Source organism: Spea bombifrons, chromosome 8 (assembly GCF_027358695.1).
Source record: "Spea bombifrons isolate aSpeBom1 chromosome 8, aSpeBom1.2.pri, whole genome shotgun sequence".
In the NCBI taxonomy this organism is placed as follows: Eukaryota; Metazoa; Chordata; class Amphibia; order Anura; family Pelobatidae; genus Spea; species Spea bombifrons.
The window spans coordinates 29,256,483-29,275,489 of NC_071094.1; the positions used below are offsets into that span (position 1 = coordinate 29,256,483).

At 39.1% G+C, this 19,007-nt stretch overlaps 1 protein-coding gene across 1 annotated transcript; it reads right to left on the minus strand.

The window, feature by feature from the left end:
• Positions 1-541: 541 nt before the first annotated feature.
• Positions 542-17,673, minus strand: CUL4B (cullin 4B). Its single transcript, XM_053472632.1, has 21 exons — positions 17,577-17,673; positions 16,772-17,170; positions 14,218-14,333; positions 13,897-14,001; positions 13,314-13,382; positions 12,698-12,771; positions 11,976-12,138; positions 11,398-11,487; positions 8,637-8,719; positions 7,753-7,820; positions 7,544-7,662; positions 6,937-7,129; positions 6,541-6,645; positions 5,699-5,809; positions 5,200-5,285; positions 4,710-4,817; positions 3,427-3,540; positions 2,788-2,893; positions 2,537-2,709; positions 2,122-2,274; positions 542-1,204 (listed from the first exon to the last, which is right to left on the minus strand). Exons 1-21 carry the CDS (start codon positions 17,626-17,628, stop codon positions 1,109-1,111), a joined length of 2,583 nt encoding a protein of 860 aa, XP_053328607.1. The 5' UTR covers positions 17,629-17,673; the 3' UTR covers positions 542-1,108.
• Between the last annotated feature and the right edge of the window lie 1,334 nt (positions 17,674-19,007).

Here is a 19,007-nt window from a genome sequence, read left to right on the forward strand (position 1 = left end):
TCCCTTTGGATTATGAACAAAATATCTAAGACACCAGGTGCCTGAAGCACAAAGTCTATTTTAATCTTTCATAAAAGGCACAAAGAATCATAGAATCCTCTCTTTTCTAACTGATGCTTTTTATTTTTCTAGAATGTCTGAGAACCTAGTGATTTCAGGCTAAACCTCTAGGCGCTCACTAAATATCCTCTCTGTGGCGGCAAAAGACATCGGAGATGAGACTGTGTTAAATCCATTAATTACCAGCATCAACCCTTTTCTCCCCCAGGCTCACATAGCTGTACTTATGTTGGTAAAACAAATATGCCCCAACTCAGATCTCACACGTATTCCTAATTCTAGATATTCCAACATCTACTCCCACGGTTGATGCTGGGCGGCTGTACTAAAATCTTACTTAAGATACTGAAAGTACATAGCGCTAAGAAACAAACAGGTATTTAGATTTGGCAAGATGGCAAGGGGACTTTGTAATTTCCTTCAGGGGTTCTCATTTAATCCCAGTTTACATCACACATCAATTAACAGCCACGCTACGATGTCATTAGAAGAATGTTTATGCGGTAAAAACTAGCACTTAAGCACACGAATGATACATCCTTAAATAAAAGTCATATTCATATACTTGGGGTACAGTGCCTTCTGTTTTGGTTGTGATGGAAGTGCCAAATGTTCAAGCTGCGAATTAACAGATCACACGAGAAGCACACCGGCCATGAGAATATCCTTGATCACATCCCTAGCTGTTGTGAGAGTTTGCATGCAGCTTCAAGGAACAGCTGGAAGAAAGTGCCATTTTGCCCTTTAATATTGTCTTCACTTGTAGAGCAGATAGAACTCTGGAAGTCACTCTTAAGTGTTCTGCACATCGTTATAAATAACATGCAAAGAGTTCAACAGCATTCTTTTTAAATGTAAAATGTATTCTTTAAAGGGGGTATTTGACATCACCGAAAATGTTGCTTACGTAGTTCGTCTTTAGGCAGTTTGCATTCAGTTAGTGATGATGTAAAAAGAAAGATTAATTTAATGGGATCGAAAGGCTAATTTTATTATCCATTAGCAACCCAGCGACAAGGAGCTCATAAAAACAAAGGCGACGACATTTCTACGCAACGTAATTGTACTGGTTGGGATTTTCCTTGTCCCTTTCCATGTAGTCTCTGTCTATTAAGGATTCTATTCTTTTCTTCAGATCTGCAGGCTGGAAGGACAGAGAAAGGAAAAAGTGTTGTAAATAAACAGACTGCTAACTCAAGCGTGCACAATTAACCTTTGTTGGATAAGAGGAAACTAATGACAGATTTGGTTATTAAGGACCAGAATAAGGTAAGCTTGGACCCTTGACTAATATTTATATACAATTAAAAATGTCACTACCAAAAATCAGTCTGAATGCATGATTTGAAACACATACACACACACACACACACACACAAAAGATATAGATAACTATACACACACACACTTTATTTATACATACATATAAACAGAGTGAAACCTTTACATTGTTTTTCTGCAGAAAGGGCACTAGGTCACATTTGTCTGGTTTGCTTTGATTAACTTATCAGTAATAATATCTGGCATTTGCCGATATATCAGGCAGCTACAGGTGGACAAGAACAGTATAGAGAAGGGGAATGCATGCCAGGGCAAGAAGTCGGTGTAAGATGGAATTTAGGAAAGCCGCATTACACTTTGAGGGAAGTAGTAGATAAGTGGAAGAGCCTCCACTGCTATCTCACTCTCATCCCCTTCACTGATCACACTGTGATCTAGACAGACCCTGCAGAGTCTCTCCTGTTGTTCAGTGAAGGGGTTAAAGCCATCATGAACACAATACAAAAATCAAGGAAAAATAGAGTGTGAAGTAATGCAGAGAAACAAGGAGACTAATCCTAAACAGCTTATTAACCATTGAAGGAATTTACACATGCATGGTATAGGCATTAGATTAGTGTGAATATAATCAAGGACCAAGTAACGTTTGCAGTTTTTTCACTACGGAAGAAAAAAAAAAAAAAAGCAATCTAGAGGGTCCGGAAGGTTTTTATTTGCTGTTAAAATCTGTGTGTAGAGAATAAGAGTTGTGCAGTCAAAACAGTCTTCAGAATCTGTTACCTTGACTGGGAATTTAAGCTGGTTGTACACCTCGGAAACCAGGAGATTGTGGCTAAGAGCCTTCCTCATTTTCATTATTCGAACAATTGCTGCATCAATCTGGTACTGTCTGTCTTGGAATACTCTCTCTGTAGTGCTTGCTTGTTCTTCCACCTATATATAAAGAAAAGAAGCGTTGAGTGCATCAATTGAGTGTTTTACAGGTGTTGACGGCTCTGTTTTGTTCTGTGGCCAGCAATACAGGACAGTGTCAGATGTAAGTCGTAATACTTGCGATGCTTATGCAGCAAATCAACCATAAAACAAAAATGACATAAAACCACAGCAGTAACATAAGGAACACAATCTCTACTACTAAACAACTGGATTAAGAACAAAAATCCAAGAAAAAAAATTATATATAAAAATAACATACCGTTTCTTTCATCTGAATTTGATTAATCCTTATTCTGAAGAGCTGATGCCGGAAATCATCATTGAACGTGAACTTGTCTCCGTCATCAACATCTTTACTCTTGGGACTCTTGACAAGAACCCTGGCTCTTCCGCATGCTACAGACTGCAGCGTTCTTCGTAACTCACTGTCCTCTGCCAAACAACACACATTAAACATAATATAATTTTCTTGAGTCATTTAAATAAGGTAAACATTGGTAAGATTCCTACCTATGCCAGTTGCCTGCCTAATCTCCTCAAAACTGAATTCTTCTCCCTCGTTAAACATCAGCAAGACAAGCGTTTGAAACAGCGAAACCTGGAGCTCTTTCCTACCCTGGAGAGAGAAGAAAACAAATCAGAAAAGCTTATTTGCCACGCTATCTGCTGGTTCTACAGAGGCCATTACTTACACAAGATTATTTAATTAGGCTCCAAGCAAGCAGCCCAAGCCACCAAGCCTAGTTAAGAGAGGCTTTGAGATGTACATTTTGTATAAAGACAGATTTGCTTTAACTCATTTGCAGAAAGAACCGTGCATGAGCAGCATAGCGACTGCGTGGAAAATACCGCGCAAACATTGCTCCTGCACCTCCACAAGCACTGGTCTCTTCCACGTCCCGGTGCACAGACTGCCACGTCTACAATAGCAGTCCTTGGTGGGCCGATCAGTAGGGGATAATTACAGCCACAGCAATCACAGTTGGCATGACATCGATTATTATAGCATTGTTATACTATCAGCAATAAACATTTACCGTCCTAGCATTAGTGTCATTCCTTGTTCAGCGCTTCAGCAGAAAATAACTTGTGCGTACAACCTAGTTTCCAGGCAAATAAAAGAAATCTGCGTTAGCCGGTAGAACTCACCTCATTGAACTCAGCTTTTAATACACACTGTCCTAGTGTTGATTGCCACTGCAGCTTTCTACCGCTGTGCTTTCCCAGATAAAAGGTCTTAAATATCTCCTGTAATTTTACCATCTAAAATTCAAGAAAAAAAGGAAAGTGATATTAAGCACATAAACATGACCAATGTGAAATCAAAAAGGGAATGTCACGTCCCAGATGACTCCACTCATTCTTACACCTAAGCACAAATCCGGTTTCTAATGGTGTTCTCGTTTCACCATGCTTATAATAGGATATAAAATGTATATGTCATTGTATTGTGCTATATATCCCATAAGTTGGTCCCAGGATATTTCGTATAACTGTTTTGCAGTAAATCTGTATGAAGTAGTTATGTGGACTTCTAATGTTTTAGCCGTTTCTATAAGACACATTTATACATTAACTGCCTTCCATGTTTAGCACATATTCACTCGGAAATATCGAAACATTTTTTTTATTGGGCTTTTTAGAGCTTTGAATATTGTTTGGTTTTATAATTCAGGTGTTGGAACTCAGAGGTTCCAATAGAAGTATGTTGGTATTTAAAGAAATACAGGCAGCCCTCTATTTGATTCACAACTTCGACTCAACTTACATCATATTGCTTTCCTCAATGTGATTTTGGCCATTTAAAGTTATGCTGCCCCACTTTTCTTCCCATTTATATATTGTCAGTCCTATTGTGGATGTGCTCTGTAAAATATACAGTGGAGCCATGTTTAGCTCCTAATGTAAAGCACCCCCTTCGATAAGGCTATACTGTACTGCTCAGTGTACTCAATACACTTTATTGTAGCATTTCGTCTTTGGTGCGGCATTAAACCAATCATAGCATTTGTACCTATGTGAAAATATGGTTCCATTTAACGTGCTTTGATGGAAAAATATGATGCAAGTATGAGGACTGCCTGTATCTTAGCTGCCAAAGAACTGTAGCATTCGTTTAATGCAAAGTTTTTTTATTTTGTTTATTAGTTACCTGCAGATCAATTTCTTGTTATAGGAAGAGACTTAATTCTAATAGCATCAGCCACCTTAACATGGCATAGTATTGCCGTTTAGGGATGGAAATGTGAACCACATCTGCTGCTAAAGAGGCTGTGAACAACTAGAACACAGGTGCCATGACACACACGTATATATATTATATACACACACACACACACATTTGCAATCGTAGCATTTCTCGGTAGAAGCCAGCTTGTTTCTTCTTACTGTCTGTGCACATAAGAGACCCAAAAGAGGGACAGGGAACTTACTTCTGGAGGCAGATGAACTTCCATAGGTACATATGTTGGCCAGTATCCCATTGTGAGAATGTTTACCGTCAGCTCAATATTGCCCGGGACATTCTGGTTCTGCATGTACTGAAAAGAAATGTGCGCATTTTTACACACGTTGCTTGGTTTACTTTTCATATTGATAAAAACAATCCGCCCTGGTAAAATTGCAATTAAGTACTCTGTACATAACATCACTGTTTTAGTTGAGGGAGCAGTCATTCAATCTGTAAATAGTCGAATACAATTATGGCATTTGTGATATTTATACCGTATATCATCCTTCAGACACAAGACTTTCGATGAACATCACCGTAAGGGTTAAAAAAAAAAAAAAAAAAGAAGACTGTCCCCACAACTACTGAAAACCGATCGTAGGAATACATCCCTTAACGGTATAGCTGTAAATTAAAGCACAATGTTACTGAATAATTGCAAATACAAAAGTAAACATGGAGATTGATTTTACCTGTTTAAAGTGAACCATAATGTCTTTTGATAATTCCATGTCTTTAAACATTCCTTCAAGTTTGCTGGTAAAGGCAGCCCCACATTCTACAAAAACACAATAATTATTTTAACATTTTCTTTTCTATTTAACAATCACAACCAAATTATAGTTTACATGGCACATCTACAGCAAAAACATAGAAACCTAGGGATTCTACTGCACCTTTCTGGGATAAGCTCACAGAACAAACTAAAGTCCCTAGGAAAACTTTTAGATTCAGTAACTTGTAACTTAGATCACCATATCATCTACACATCCTACTACTCAGTGTTTTTATATAGTGTATGTAGAATAGGTAGTACAAGGTGTGTTACATACTCTAAAAGGAAATCTACAGAAAACATCATTTGACTTTTTGGCAGCAAGACTAAAGCTATAATGCAAAAAGTTTTAAATGAAAAAAGCAGATTCAGTAATGCCAAAAAGCATAGGTAAAAGGCTGGTTGTTTATACATACCGTGCTTCAATTTCGAAAGCATAGATTTTTCAGCATCTACGGAAGCACTTTTTCCAACAAGGAGCCGCTTGGCCAAGTCTTTCTTGTAGAAAGCCTCAAACACATCCTTACCTAAGGACAGAGGGAATTCAATGAGAGTTTAGAATAGGAGACAGGAGAACAGAAGATGTCAAATGTTTTAAGCAGATCCCAAAACACTACATTTCCATGTAAGATTTTACAGTACAATACGAGGCCATGAGCTGATGAGAAACAAAAGCAAGACAAAAAACAAGTTCTGATCCAGCGAACAGTAAACAGAGAAAGTTATTAGGTCCCGTACCCCTAGCAATTCTAAAAATAAGACAAAATTATAGGATTCCAAGACTATCGAAATATTAAAAATACCTAATGCGGCTAAGAATCTTTTTCATTCAATGTTAAACTTTAAGCAAACCGTTTTAGGTTACCATGTCAAAAAAAAACAAGAATAGTACTATAACGTATCTTATTAAAAGAAAAATAAAAAGCAGTTGCTTTATATCAGAGCCCTTTAGCTTCCTGAAAAGAGTTTGTGTGAAAGGAGATGTGTGTGTCTCTGGCCCAGATAGTTCACACAGTTCTAAGCTCTGGCCCAGATGGTTCACACAGTTCTAAGCTCTGGCTCAGATAGTTCACACAGTTCTAAGCTCTGGCCCAGATGGTTCACACAGTTCTAAGCTCTGGCCCAGATAGTTCACACAGTTCTAAGTACCTTCTCCCGTAGTGACAAAGTTGGATTTTTTTTACGTTCCTATAATACTTTAAGATGGTTCTGACAAGTTTCTCTTATATGTCAAGCCTAATGTATATTTAAAACATACCATAAATGAACCTAAATATAATCATAATTTTATCCAGCATCTTTTCAAGCTCTTCATCAGTCGCTTCTTTATTTCCAGTCCGCAGCTTCGAATCGACATATTTAGCTAGAATCAAGAACACATACAAGTGTTTTGGGGGATTAGCAAAGAATTTCAAAAGAAAAAATGTACTTTAATACAGAATTTTATTTCTCTAATAAATCAATGTGAATTGTATGCATCCACAAATTGTTAAAGACGACACATGCGGTAATTTCCTTACAGATACTTTAGAAACAGCTACCACTGCCTACGTAAAGAATGCTTCTAGCCCAGTATAAAAAAGATATTTTTATCTTCTGATTTAACTCAAGAAGAAAACGATAAATAAGCAAATAATATAAAAAATATATATACCTATTAGTTCTGCGGGTTTGTTTGGTCTTTTGTTAATAAAAGTTTCAAATGCTTCTTTCATAGCATTTACAAACTTTTCATTCTTTAAAAAGCAGACATCTATCACATTGTCAACTTTGTCCTTAAAATCCAGCAGCTCTTGTACCATTGTCTTATCTTTTTCTGGATTGATCACAATGGTGCTACCAAAGGCCTAGAAAGAAAGAAACAATTACAACCGGTCCCCATGTTACAATGCAATAAAAACAAATCAGTTGGTAAATAAAAGGTATTACTTGAACCCAACTGCCTGGGAGAACTCACTCCATATGTCCATGTGCATTTTTTTTTTTTTTTATGTACTATCAAAATAAATGACAGTATCAAGCAGGTCAACTGCAACTTCTAGGGACACTCCAGCCATCAAAAGCAAAGTAATGCATATGGTAGCTTTCTCACCACTTTAAATTAATTTTTCCCACCCAGCGTCCAGACTTGGAGGAGATACGCTCGAAGGCCCCTGTCTCGCCTCAAACGTGTGCATGTGCCTTCTTGTCAGTGACTGACAAGCATCCAGGTACGACGTGAACAATGTAAGCGATAGGGTGCGCTGTCCCTTTAAAAATACCTTTATATATTCAATCCAGTGTTGCAGAAGAACCTGTACTCCACCTCGCACTCGACTGAACAATTGATACAGCAAGGAAAGGTCTTGAATACGATTTTCATCCAAAAGGTGATTTAAACCTGTCGAGTGAGACATCCAATATTAATTGTGTCCATTGTGATGCAATGCGGACTTCAAATGCAACGTGACAGAATGTTATAGGAAATTACCTTTCTGGAGAGTGGCCGTTAAATGTTCACCTAGAAGCTGTTTCTCTACAGTAGCAATTAATGGCTTCCTACAAAAACAAATTAAAACATTCACTCAGATCATAATCAGTCCTTTGTCTGGTCTTAGTTTCGGGATAACTATGCCTCTCATGCATGCTTAAAATCACCCTACTGTGTTAGCCTCTACCACTTCCACTGGAAATGAGAGTACATTTAAAAAGGCATTTAACATGAAGACAGAGTCGGAGTACATCTATATTCTTTTAACCCCTTTAGGGCCATCAAGGCTTTTAATTAAAACCATATTCATTCAAATAAAACAATTTGATAGCAAGAACACAAAGCGGCGCGAAGTTTGCTTATGGTTTCATCTACGGGTCTCCCAAATAACCAATTTATATACAGGAACATCCCCTGAGGTGGGGTGGGTGTGTGTATATATATATAATATATTACACACACACGGCAGGGGGGTCTGTACAGATCTTTTCCTCTGATATTTCCAGACGTGCCCGCCGTGAGACCACAGGAAATTAAATGCTTTTTATTTAGAGCTCGTCAGTGTAACGCTATTACAGTCTCTCAAGCTTACATAAGGTGGTCAAGAAGAACCACTGTTTTGAGGACTGCATAGACTGCCCTTTGTCAAAATGTGGTAAAACAAACATTTTGCTGTATTATGGGAAACAAATGTTTTGAGCTCAAGAAACCAATTTAGTCAGGGGAAGGGACTACAGCATCAACAGCCATCATGCAATCACATCACGGAATACTAGGAGGTGGTGCTCCAGAAAAATCACTAGTTACTCTATGAAAGCTAAACATAAAAATATAAACTTTATCGTATTAGCCAAACATATCCCACATTAGAGATGTAAACTCACTGTGTGCTTTGATCTAAATATTTAATTACACGGTCTGCTTCTTCTTCTAAGCGTTTGTTCACATGATGAAGGTATTCTGGAACCTGTACCAAGAGAAAGCAATTTTACCACCCCATTGTCATTAACAGTTTTAAAAAATAAAAAATGTTAAAAAGTTTCAGTGTGTAAGGAGACTAAAGAATTCTCACTGATGGATCTATATCATTATACAGGGTCAGTCCAGCTCTTGCTTGATTGACCTTTTATAATATATACTGAAATATAGGAGTTGAAAACACAACTTGTAAACAGATCCCAAAGTCTATTAACTTTAAACATGAAGGGAAACAGAGGACCAGCATTAGCACCCTACAACAAAAGAGCTAATGTGTAGAAGCAGATATGCCTTCTGTGCTACTCTGGAGAAGATAAAAAGGCTTGCACAGCAAATTATATAAAATGATTTCACATAGTGCTGTAAAGCCAGGTCATTTGTCAAACAGTCTCACACAGACTGCAAGGTGCACATGCGAAATTCGTACTCGACACGGTTAGTCATTTTGCTAACAAATGTGGAAATAAAGAGCTTAATGACAAAAGGACACATAATAAATACACAGTTATTAAACCAACAAATATGGTCATCTGTTTGGTTGTCAACACACAAGCGCTGGCCCATGAACCTCTCTGCAAAGCTGTCACAGCATGCAATGCAGACGGACAGCATTGTGAGTAGGGCTGCAACTAACGATTATTTTAATAATCGATTAGTTGGCCGATTATTTTTTCGATTAATCGATTAATCGGATAAAAAAAATGAATGTAAATTTTTCATTTATTTAAAATAATTTACTAAACAAATGATGTTAAATACAAACAGCAGAATAAAAAAACTTTGATAATACATTTCTTGTCTTTATTTCCCAACCAGCCCCCCAATATATGCACATTTGAGCCCAGGCTTGCTACGCTGCCTCCCAGACATGCCATGCTGCCCCCCCACATATGCCACGCTGCCTCCCACAGCACTCCACGCTGCCTCCTACATCTGCCACTCCACGCTGCCTCCCACATCTGCCACTCCACGCTGCCTCCCACATATACCACACCATGCTGCCTCCCACATATGCCACTCCACGCTGCCTCCCACATCTGCCACTCCACGCTGCCTCCCACATCTGCCACTCCACGCTGCCTCCCACATCTGCCACTCCACGCTGCCTCCCACATATGCCACGCCACGCTGCCTCCCACATCTGCCACTCCACTCTACCCCCCACATGCCACTGTGCCTGATACGCCTTATACCCCCTGAAACACCACTCCATCCTCCCCAGACATGCCACACTGCCTCCCCACATATGCCACGCCATGCTGCCTCCCACATCTGCCACTCCACAATGCCTCCCACATATGCCACGCTGCCTCCCACATCTGCCACTCCACGCTGCCTCCCACATCTGCCACTGTGCCTGATACGCCTTATATCCCCTGATACCCCACTCCATCCTCCCCAGACATGCCACCCTGCCTCCCAGACATGCCACTTCTCTACCCCCAGATATGCCACTCTACCCCCAGATATGCCTTATACACCCTGATACACCACTTCATCCTCCCCAGACATGCCACACTGCCCTCCCCACATATGCTTTATATACTGTATATGCCTTATACCCCCAGATATGTCACTTCACTGCCCCCAGGATTTAGATTCCCCTAAATTAACCCTAAACTCCCCATTAACCATAACTGCCCCTAAATTAACCCTTAACACCCCCTTAACCACAGCATCCCCTAAATTAACCCTAAAGACCCCATCAACCACAGCATCCCCTAAATTAACCCTAAACACACCATTAACCACAACTGCCTCAAATTAACCCCAAACACCCCATTAACCACAGCTGCTCCTAAATTAACCCTAAACACCCTATTAACATAACTGCCCCTAAATTAACCCTAAACACCCAATTAACCATAACTGCCCCTAAATTAACCCTAAACACCCCACTAACCATAACTGCCCCTAAATTAACCCCCACCTCCCCTAACTTTCAGTAGCCCAAATATATATATATATATATATATATATATATATATTACATACATATATACACACACACACATATACATATATATATATATATATATATATATATATATATATATACACACACACACACACACGTATATATATATATATATATATACACATATATACACACACACACACACACACACACACACACGTATATATATATATATATACACATATATATACATATACATACATATACATACATATACTTACAGTTAGATGAGTGTCACAGCCATGTGGTTCTGGCCTGGAGAAGGAAGGGGCGGGGCCAGTTGTCACAGTGATTACAGGGAGGGGGAGTAAGTAGGAGCTGCTGCTGTGAGACGGTGAGTCAGACTAAACGGATTATATAATGAGGGGGATTTTTCAGAGCGTTTGCTCTGAAAAAAACCCTCATTTTATAATCGATAATAATCGATTCAACTAATCGATAATGAAATTCGTTGCCAACGAATTTCATTATCGATTATTATCGATTTTATCGATTAGTTGTTGCAGCCCTAATTGTGAGGACTGTGTACCTATGCATGGAGCCCAGCCTAGCAGAACAACAAAGTTATTGCCATGCATGAGGATGACATGTCCACTTTTTAAGGCTTTCTTGTTTCCCTATCAACTCAATTGTTTACGTGTCAGTTACAATTTATATCGGCCACACTAAGAGAAGGTCTTGTTACACACCTCACACTCCTGCATGAGCCGCTGGCCTTCTGCAGCATACAGCCGGTTTGTCTCTTCTAAGAACCTGTGCTCAAACGAGTCCTGATATATCTGCAACGCAAGACAAACAATTTATATTCAATGGAGAGGCAGATTCTTAACATTTTCTAGATTTCCTTATAGAATGCAAGCTATTAACAGAATATTCCCTTAATGCATTAAGGCACAAACGAGACATTAACTATATTCACAGCATACTTGCCAATAAGAGTTCATATACTAAATACATGCAAGATGAAAATGTATTAAAGTTAATATGCTGGTTGACCATAAATGTCATAGTGCTGTAAAGTTTATTGGAAAATACCAAAGCCAACATCTCAATTTCCACAGAGTAAAGAAACTAAAATGGGTCAACAACAAAACTTTTTTTTGCCTTCTTCTGGATCAACCAATATGCGTTTGTGGAATGGTTGCACTTGATAGACTATGTGTCTTTTTTTCAACCTTATTAACCATGTGACTATATGAATCAACAAGTAAGTTATATGTAATATTATAGTTATAGTGTATGCATGCCCTAACTCTGCTCATTGTACCTGTAAGTCAGAGAGCATACTAAGAAGGCTTCGTAATAAATATCTGTCGATCGCTTCTCCGTTTCGTTCTCTCTCAATCAACAGAAGAATTCCATCAATGGTCTTGTTCTGGACTTTCTGATCACTGATGATATGGTTTCTGAAGAGTTCCAATCCCATATCCCTGCAATAACATGCATTTTGATTTGAAATGTATTATTCGAGAGAGGTTAAAATAAATAACTCCATGCGTTTTTAGCCATTATCCTGTAAACAAAATTGGTCATATATAAAACGTATTTATAGCATCAATGAAATACTGAGAAATTGTATCTAACAATTAAAAGTGCTGGCAAATAGAGAGTTATGTCTTTACAGTATACATTGATGGCTAATCTTCTATTACCTCCATAACCTATTTAGTAGCCCAACATCAAGATTACACCAGAGCTTGACAACATGTCTTTAGCAGTTAGAAGCCAGAAAGAGCCAGAATAAAATTTCTCCCTGTAGTGATCAAAATAAAAAGGCTAAAAAAAAAAGTTACTTTAAAAACACTCTAGAAATCCCAGTAACATATACTGAAATATCCGTCTTAAAAAGTGCAGTAAAACAGAGAAACATCGGGAGCTGTAATGTGGCCCTTTAATAATCAGCTTCTTAAAGTTAAATAAGAATGTGAGAAAACTACCAAGCCATAAACCCAACTGCCTTAAGAGCGCAGCAATAATTTACTTACTTACCATATAGATGGCAACATTGAATTTTGCAGAACATATGTTCTGTCCAGAAATAAGAATATACTCCGAATCATGATCTTTAAGACAAATAAAAAATGAAAAATAAAACAAATTGATATTTGAACTTTTGAAATACTTCACATTAAAATGTAGAACTGCCCCCTATAAAGCATCAAAACTAAAATTCTCATTAAACAGATCCCTACATACAGCTGATCTGCTCCTCCCAACAAATATTTGTAAGAATGAGACAAGTAATTATTATTCATTGTTTTATAGAGCACCAAACTCCATAGCGCTCTACAAAGGATAATATTAAAAAGAAGATCCTAAAAACAGCATAAAAACTTCACTAGAAGGGGTAAAAATGTGAATACCAACTAATGACTTCTACACAGCTCTCATTCCCATAAAGCAACAGACACTGTTACACAAAAAAACGCTCATCAATATCCCATGCGCGCCCGCCAGCAGTTACTACAAGTAATAGAAAAGTCCTTCGTACGGCAGATGTTCAAAAACACTGGGTATTAGACGTGTGATAATAAATGTTTTATATTTAAGACAAGTACATACAAAGTTTCCCAAAAGAAAAACACAGATGCAAGGAAATATTTACCATTTGCCTGCAGTGGTCCTCCCAACATTTGTTTATTATCTTTAGAAAAATGACACAATCCAATGAATCTGTGATTAAAGTGTTAAGGAAATATGCACTTGCAAGTAGCTGAATAATAAGAAAAGTGCTGGGGGTGACTGGCATTAAAGCATTTCACATGTAAGGAGATCACCTGCACTGAAAATAAATGGGGGTGAGGAGGGAAAATGCATATGCGAGATTCTGCAGAATCCCTGTATGCAAGTGTAAGTGGGACATCATGCCACTTTAAAAGGAACTCTCAGCTGTCGTAGTTGGAGTCATTTCAAACTTTAATAAATGATTCTTGAACAAATTTACCTGAATATTACACCAAGTACAGCACTTACACTTTCAACTAGAAACCGACCCCCCCCAAAAAAAAAACTGTAGTCGCTTACACACAGACTGCAAACAAAACCAAGTTAAACTAACAAAATTATTTTAGATACAGTCCTTTTCATTTTAGAGCAACTATATGTTCAGAAACGTAATTTCTAACCAGTAATTAACGCCGCAAATCAACGCAGACGATGAATACATAACACTATTCCAAAAAAGGATATTCTCTGAATTGGTGAATTTGTGCTTTGATGTGGTCCTCACAAATCTGCCTCAATTGTTTGTAGAGGTTTGCAGAGATCTTGTAAGAACAGAGGTTTTCCACAGCCTAGAAAGACAAAAGGAGACGGTTATTAAATCAACACACATGGATAGCGAGTAAACCAGTGAGTGAGTGAGGGTCAGTCGGAGCGGCAGGCCTTCACAAACGGGGGCTACAGAAAGCAAAGCATCAAATGTTTCAAAATCTATGGGGTAAGACTCTTGTTCTAAAACTTGGCATTCATCATTATAAGAGAGGATCTTTTTACTAACGTTAACAAACCTGGTACAATTCTTCTAAGTTGTATTTTATTGAAGTGCTTTTTTGAATGGCTTGTACCGCTTCCTTCAGTTTCTGCCAGGTTTCATCACTGTAATTTTCAGGCAATTTAGGTTTATCTGTAAAAGTAAAATGTATTAATTAAAAAGAAGGAACAAACGCTGCTTTATTTGCAACCAAAACATGAGGAAAATAGGAAGCCATATAAATACACAAGTTAACTATAGTTAGAAGTCAAGTGCATGCTGGCAAAGGTGTTTTAAACCAAAAGTACAAATAAGAGCAAACGCACCATCTAAATACCTGGAGGATAGAAGGTATATATTTTCAGACACAATGACACATGGGGTATTAAGTCTCATATGCATACTTGTAAAGCTGACCATTCCAATAAGTGATAAGGCAACCCTCTTCCACGCAAAGTATAAAAAAAAGCCATTGGCCCCCATCGAACATAGAGTGTGGATGGAACTTTTAAATGGACGCGCCATTCAGCCTCATGAATGAAGAATGCATTTTAAACTAGTCGTGGGTACTTTAATAACTATCCACTGAACCTGTACAGCAATTTTTCCTAAGTGCACCAACATTTCACATCACCGAGCTCCAACCGAAAACAAAGGGGATCACTTTCTGCTCATACAGGTTTCGTTAGACCCCCACACCAGGATGCCAAGCCAGAAATGGATCTGACAGGCAGTAAATATATTGTAATGCTGGAGATATGGCAACATAAACACATCTCCCGCAAGCCAAACTGCTTTAAAGGAACCATTCAGCCATCATATAAAGAATGTCCCCCAAGTAAGTAGTAACATAAACTCTCCTTTTTTATTGTTTAGTTTGCATTCAAAATCTATAATTAACAGATACCTTCAGCTACTAGCACCTGCCCCAGCAAGTGCACTTACCTTACTCTTGTAAGACAAGAAGCCAAAGTAACCAGGCAGTTTTGTTAACTCAGCCACAGCATTTTGAACATGAGCGTCCATATTATACACATACAGTGCACTAGGCTCACAAATAAGCATTAGAATTTTATTAACACAGCATAATCGCTCCTATTGAATTTGACTCCTGGGGGGCCAATACAATTTCCCTTTGTGTTTCCAGGTATGCATGTGTAAATTGTATACAGAATCCGTACAGGAAGACAAATAAAATAATAAATCACTCTTTTCAACACAATACCACTGTAGAATACACACAATGCCAAGCCCAATGTCACAATAAGAAAAGAGCTCCTTAAAGTGCATCAAAGCACGTTAGATCAACGTATAATAATTAGCAATGCATTTTTGCTAAAATACTTTTAGTTTATATAAACTTGCACGTGGTCCCTTTATTGGTTGTGATAGAGGTAAAAGTAACTAGCGGCTGTACAAGGAACCTTGCAAACGCTTGGACATGTGCATCTAATTATTCCATTATCCCACGACAGGGGGGAAAAAAACAAAACAAATACACAGATTCAAAGATGCAATAATAATAAATAACTGTAATAGCAATAACCAAGTTACATGTATGGGAGAGAAGTCCAACAGTCTGGAAGTGACCCCAACGCATGGCTGAAAGAAGGGAAGGATGTATATATTCTAGCACAACAAACAATTCTTATTAAAAAAAAATATGTTTTCTTTACATTTTGATACAAGCTCTTGGAATTTCCCATCATATGTCACTCATTAAAAGAAAAGTTTGACACCCCTCAATCGATCATATACCTTGTTTTGAAAAATAATTCTCTCATCTCAAGGTAAATGTTTAAAGGGATATTCCAGGTCCGGAGAGACCATGAGGTTCCCTCACTAAAGAGTTTGCAGAGAGTTGGAAATCTCAACTCCCTGGCATCACCATTCAATATGAATGTCACATCTATGTGAAGGCCTGAGCTAGCATCCAGTTACCTGCGAGATTGTAAAGTTTTTTCAGTTCCAAATGGGTTCAATAGACAGTTTTAACTAAAAGTTGTAAAACTATAAATTTGTGGCTTGGTGACAAGACATAGCATATATAAGTTAAATAAAAAAAAAAACACTCATGTCAACCGATCTCCGTGATGAACCGTTCCGATCACAACCCGTCAGCCCCAAACACTTAAACAAAATGACATAAACACGGTTGACAAGATTGTCTTTGAAGAGTAAATAAAAGAACCATTAACTGCATCAAGCTGGCTTTGTTTTTTTTGTTTTTTTGCACACAGGTCCATAACCAGAGTTTACCCCTTCAAGTTGACCTCAATAATAAAATACTTGGATTAACGTTGACTAGCACACAATGTATAGCTGGCACCTTTCAAACGAACGACACAACCTCTTGGATATTAGCATCAAATTTTTGTATATTATCTTTTAAAACCTCTTGACTGCAACATTATGACAGGCATCACCAAAAACACTTAAATTGAAAAACTGCAAAGAACAGCGGAGGTTCAAAAAGCGAGAACAAACTGAGTGACAGGTGGAGCCCTCAGGCAGCTGATGATCACCATAACGGTAAAACCAATAAAAGGCTTCCTTACGGCAAAAGCGCCACAGACACACACATCTTTTACCTTTAAAGTTCTTGATTACTAACTTCTTGGCAGAGCCATGCTTGCTGTTAGCAAAGCTGGACACAGGGGAGGCTTTGGTGAGCCCATTGGCATGATGGCCAGCAGCCACAGGGGAGATCAGTACGTTTTTACTCCTCAGGGGCTGAGGAGCATTGGAAGAGCACGAAGAAGAGGAGGGGGACTCCTCAGCCATCTTCACATCGAGTCCAATAAAGTCCAGGGTATCGTCAAACCTCAGTTTCTTCTGTAAGAGGTTGGAGGAGGAGGAAGAGTGTTTGGGGGAGGAAAGGGGGTCGAAATCGTCCTTTTCGCTGCTGCTGCTGTTCAGCTTCCTCTTCTTGGAGGAGCCGGTACCCTCTGGCCTGACCTCCTGAGCTGAGGGGTTTGAGGACGATAAACCTGAGGGAAACATGAAAACAGCACTACTTAAAATGAACACAGTCTTGCTTGTGTGTTGGAGGAGTGTCTCCTCTAGCCCCAGGCCCCGTGCTCGCAGTCTCTATGCCGGCTACAGCTAGGTGCTATCAACTTATCACTGCCAGACACCACTCGATAGGCCCGGGCCTGTCTCGGTACTCCGGATAGCCCCACTTTCCGCTTGTTTATTGTCAAAAGAGAAGGGACCAAAGATGGCTTCACTTCCTCTCACAAGGCATTTCGGGTAGCGAGGCCCAAGAAGGCACCGGCGGCAGCTTTCACTCCCGCCTCCCGTCAATAGCACAACAGACCCTCCCACAATCCAAGCGTGCCGTAAACGTTACAAGAATAAATAAATAATAATAAAGAAAACGTGGTTTACACTAACCGGAAGGGCTAGCGACGAGGTCTTTCATAATGCCCGACCGTGCGGGCCTCATCCGTTGCCTTTCCCTCGCCGAGGTGCTAATTTGATTGGTCCCGGCAGGGAGTTCGGGGACTGGTAAGGAACGAGAACAGACACTTGGGAGGGGCGGGGAATTCATGACGTCAGAGCCCCCTCCTGATTGGATAAGGTGACTGGCGTGGGCCATCCGCATGCAGTCTTGTTACCGCCTTTTTCACCTGGCGAATGCCGGATTCTTGGTGCGTTTCTCGTCTAAGTGCGCGGCTGTTTACCCAGCGAGCTCCGGCACTGCGAGAAGTAGAACATTCCTTTTGATATTACGTCACTCCGGGAGCACGCGATCCGTTTCCAGCAGCATTCACAAGGCATTAGGCCAACAGCTATTTCATGTATGTTAATAAAAGTACAGTTGCATCGTCTGTCTGTACATGGCAACTGGCGGGGCGTTTAAGTTGGGGCTAGAGATCTACACCCTGATATGGATGACTTGAGAAGTGACGCTCTAGAGCTTACATCTCACTTTCACCTTTGGTGACGTTTTAAGGAGTACCGTCTCAGGTGTACACCGCTCACAGTAACACGTGATTGGCTCAATGGAAGAAATTGGAGGAAACTTCCCTCCTATACTTTGCTAAATCCCTTTAAGTGTTTCTATCACACCCCCTCTCTCTTCTCTCCTCCAGTCTATACATATTTGAGACCCTTTCGTCTCCCCTGATTATTTATTGGAATTTGATACTGGCGGCCCCCATCTGGTTATAAGGGGAGATGTATACATTAGACAGGCACCATAAGTGTGATTTTCCTTCCCAATAACCAAATAGACATAGAGCTGACTTAAGGCATGTAGGTGTTTCAAAATGTTTAGTAAAACAATCAAAACTTTGTATATAGGCCCAATGGTAGATGTAATGTTAATTATTTTTTATATTTATCTGATCTCTTATTCCCCACTGGCTCTTTATTTTTAGGTATTTGTAATTTGTTTGATTAGTTTAGAAACCGGGACGGACGAAGGGGATCCTTGTAATTAGCGTTCCTGGGAATCTTGTTATTACGATGAAACAGGCACTTCTAAAATTGATTTATTCCTTCACAAGTATTCTCTGTATAACAGATGGCACTTCCTATTGTCCCGTTACTGCGCCAGAGCTAATACAGATCCTATGTATGAATACGATGTCATCATCCAGTGCTACCCTACAAACCCTTATGTTTGGTCCAACACTGACAGGTAGTTAAATTGCAATTGATCTCTTTATAAAGAGAGTTTTGGTTTAAGCTACCATCACATCATCAAGGAAGTGTAGGCAAGTTGCAAACTCCGTTTAGTGAATACATCCCTTTTTGTGAAAGACTTGTTTTGGGCGCTATCGGGTCGCACCACCATGTGGATGTTATGCTTGCATTTAG

Excerpts from the sequence above, each read along its gene's own strand:
- CUL4B (XM_053472632.1), bottom strand. The coding sequence starts at position 17,628 with ATGAGGCCCGCACGGTCGGGCATTATGAAAGACCTCGTCGCTAGCCCT. Across the intron at positions 3,541-4,709 it reads AAGTTCATCTGCCTCCAGAA|ATGGTAAAATTACAGGAGAT; the intron begins GTAAGTTCCCTG and ends CTTGAATTTTAG. Across the intron at positions 2,710-2,787 it reads TAGGCAGGCAACTGGCATAG|AGGACAGTGAGTTACGAAGA; the intron begins GTAGGAATCTTA and ends GTTGTTTGGCAG.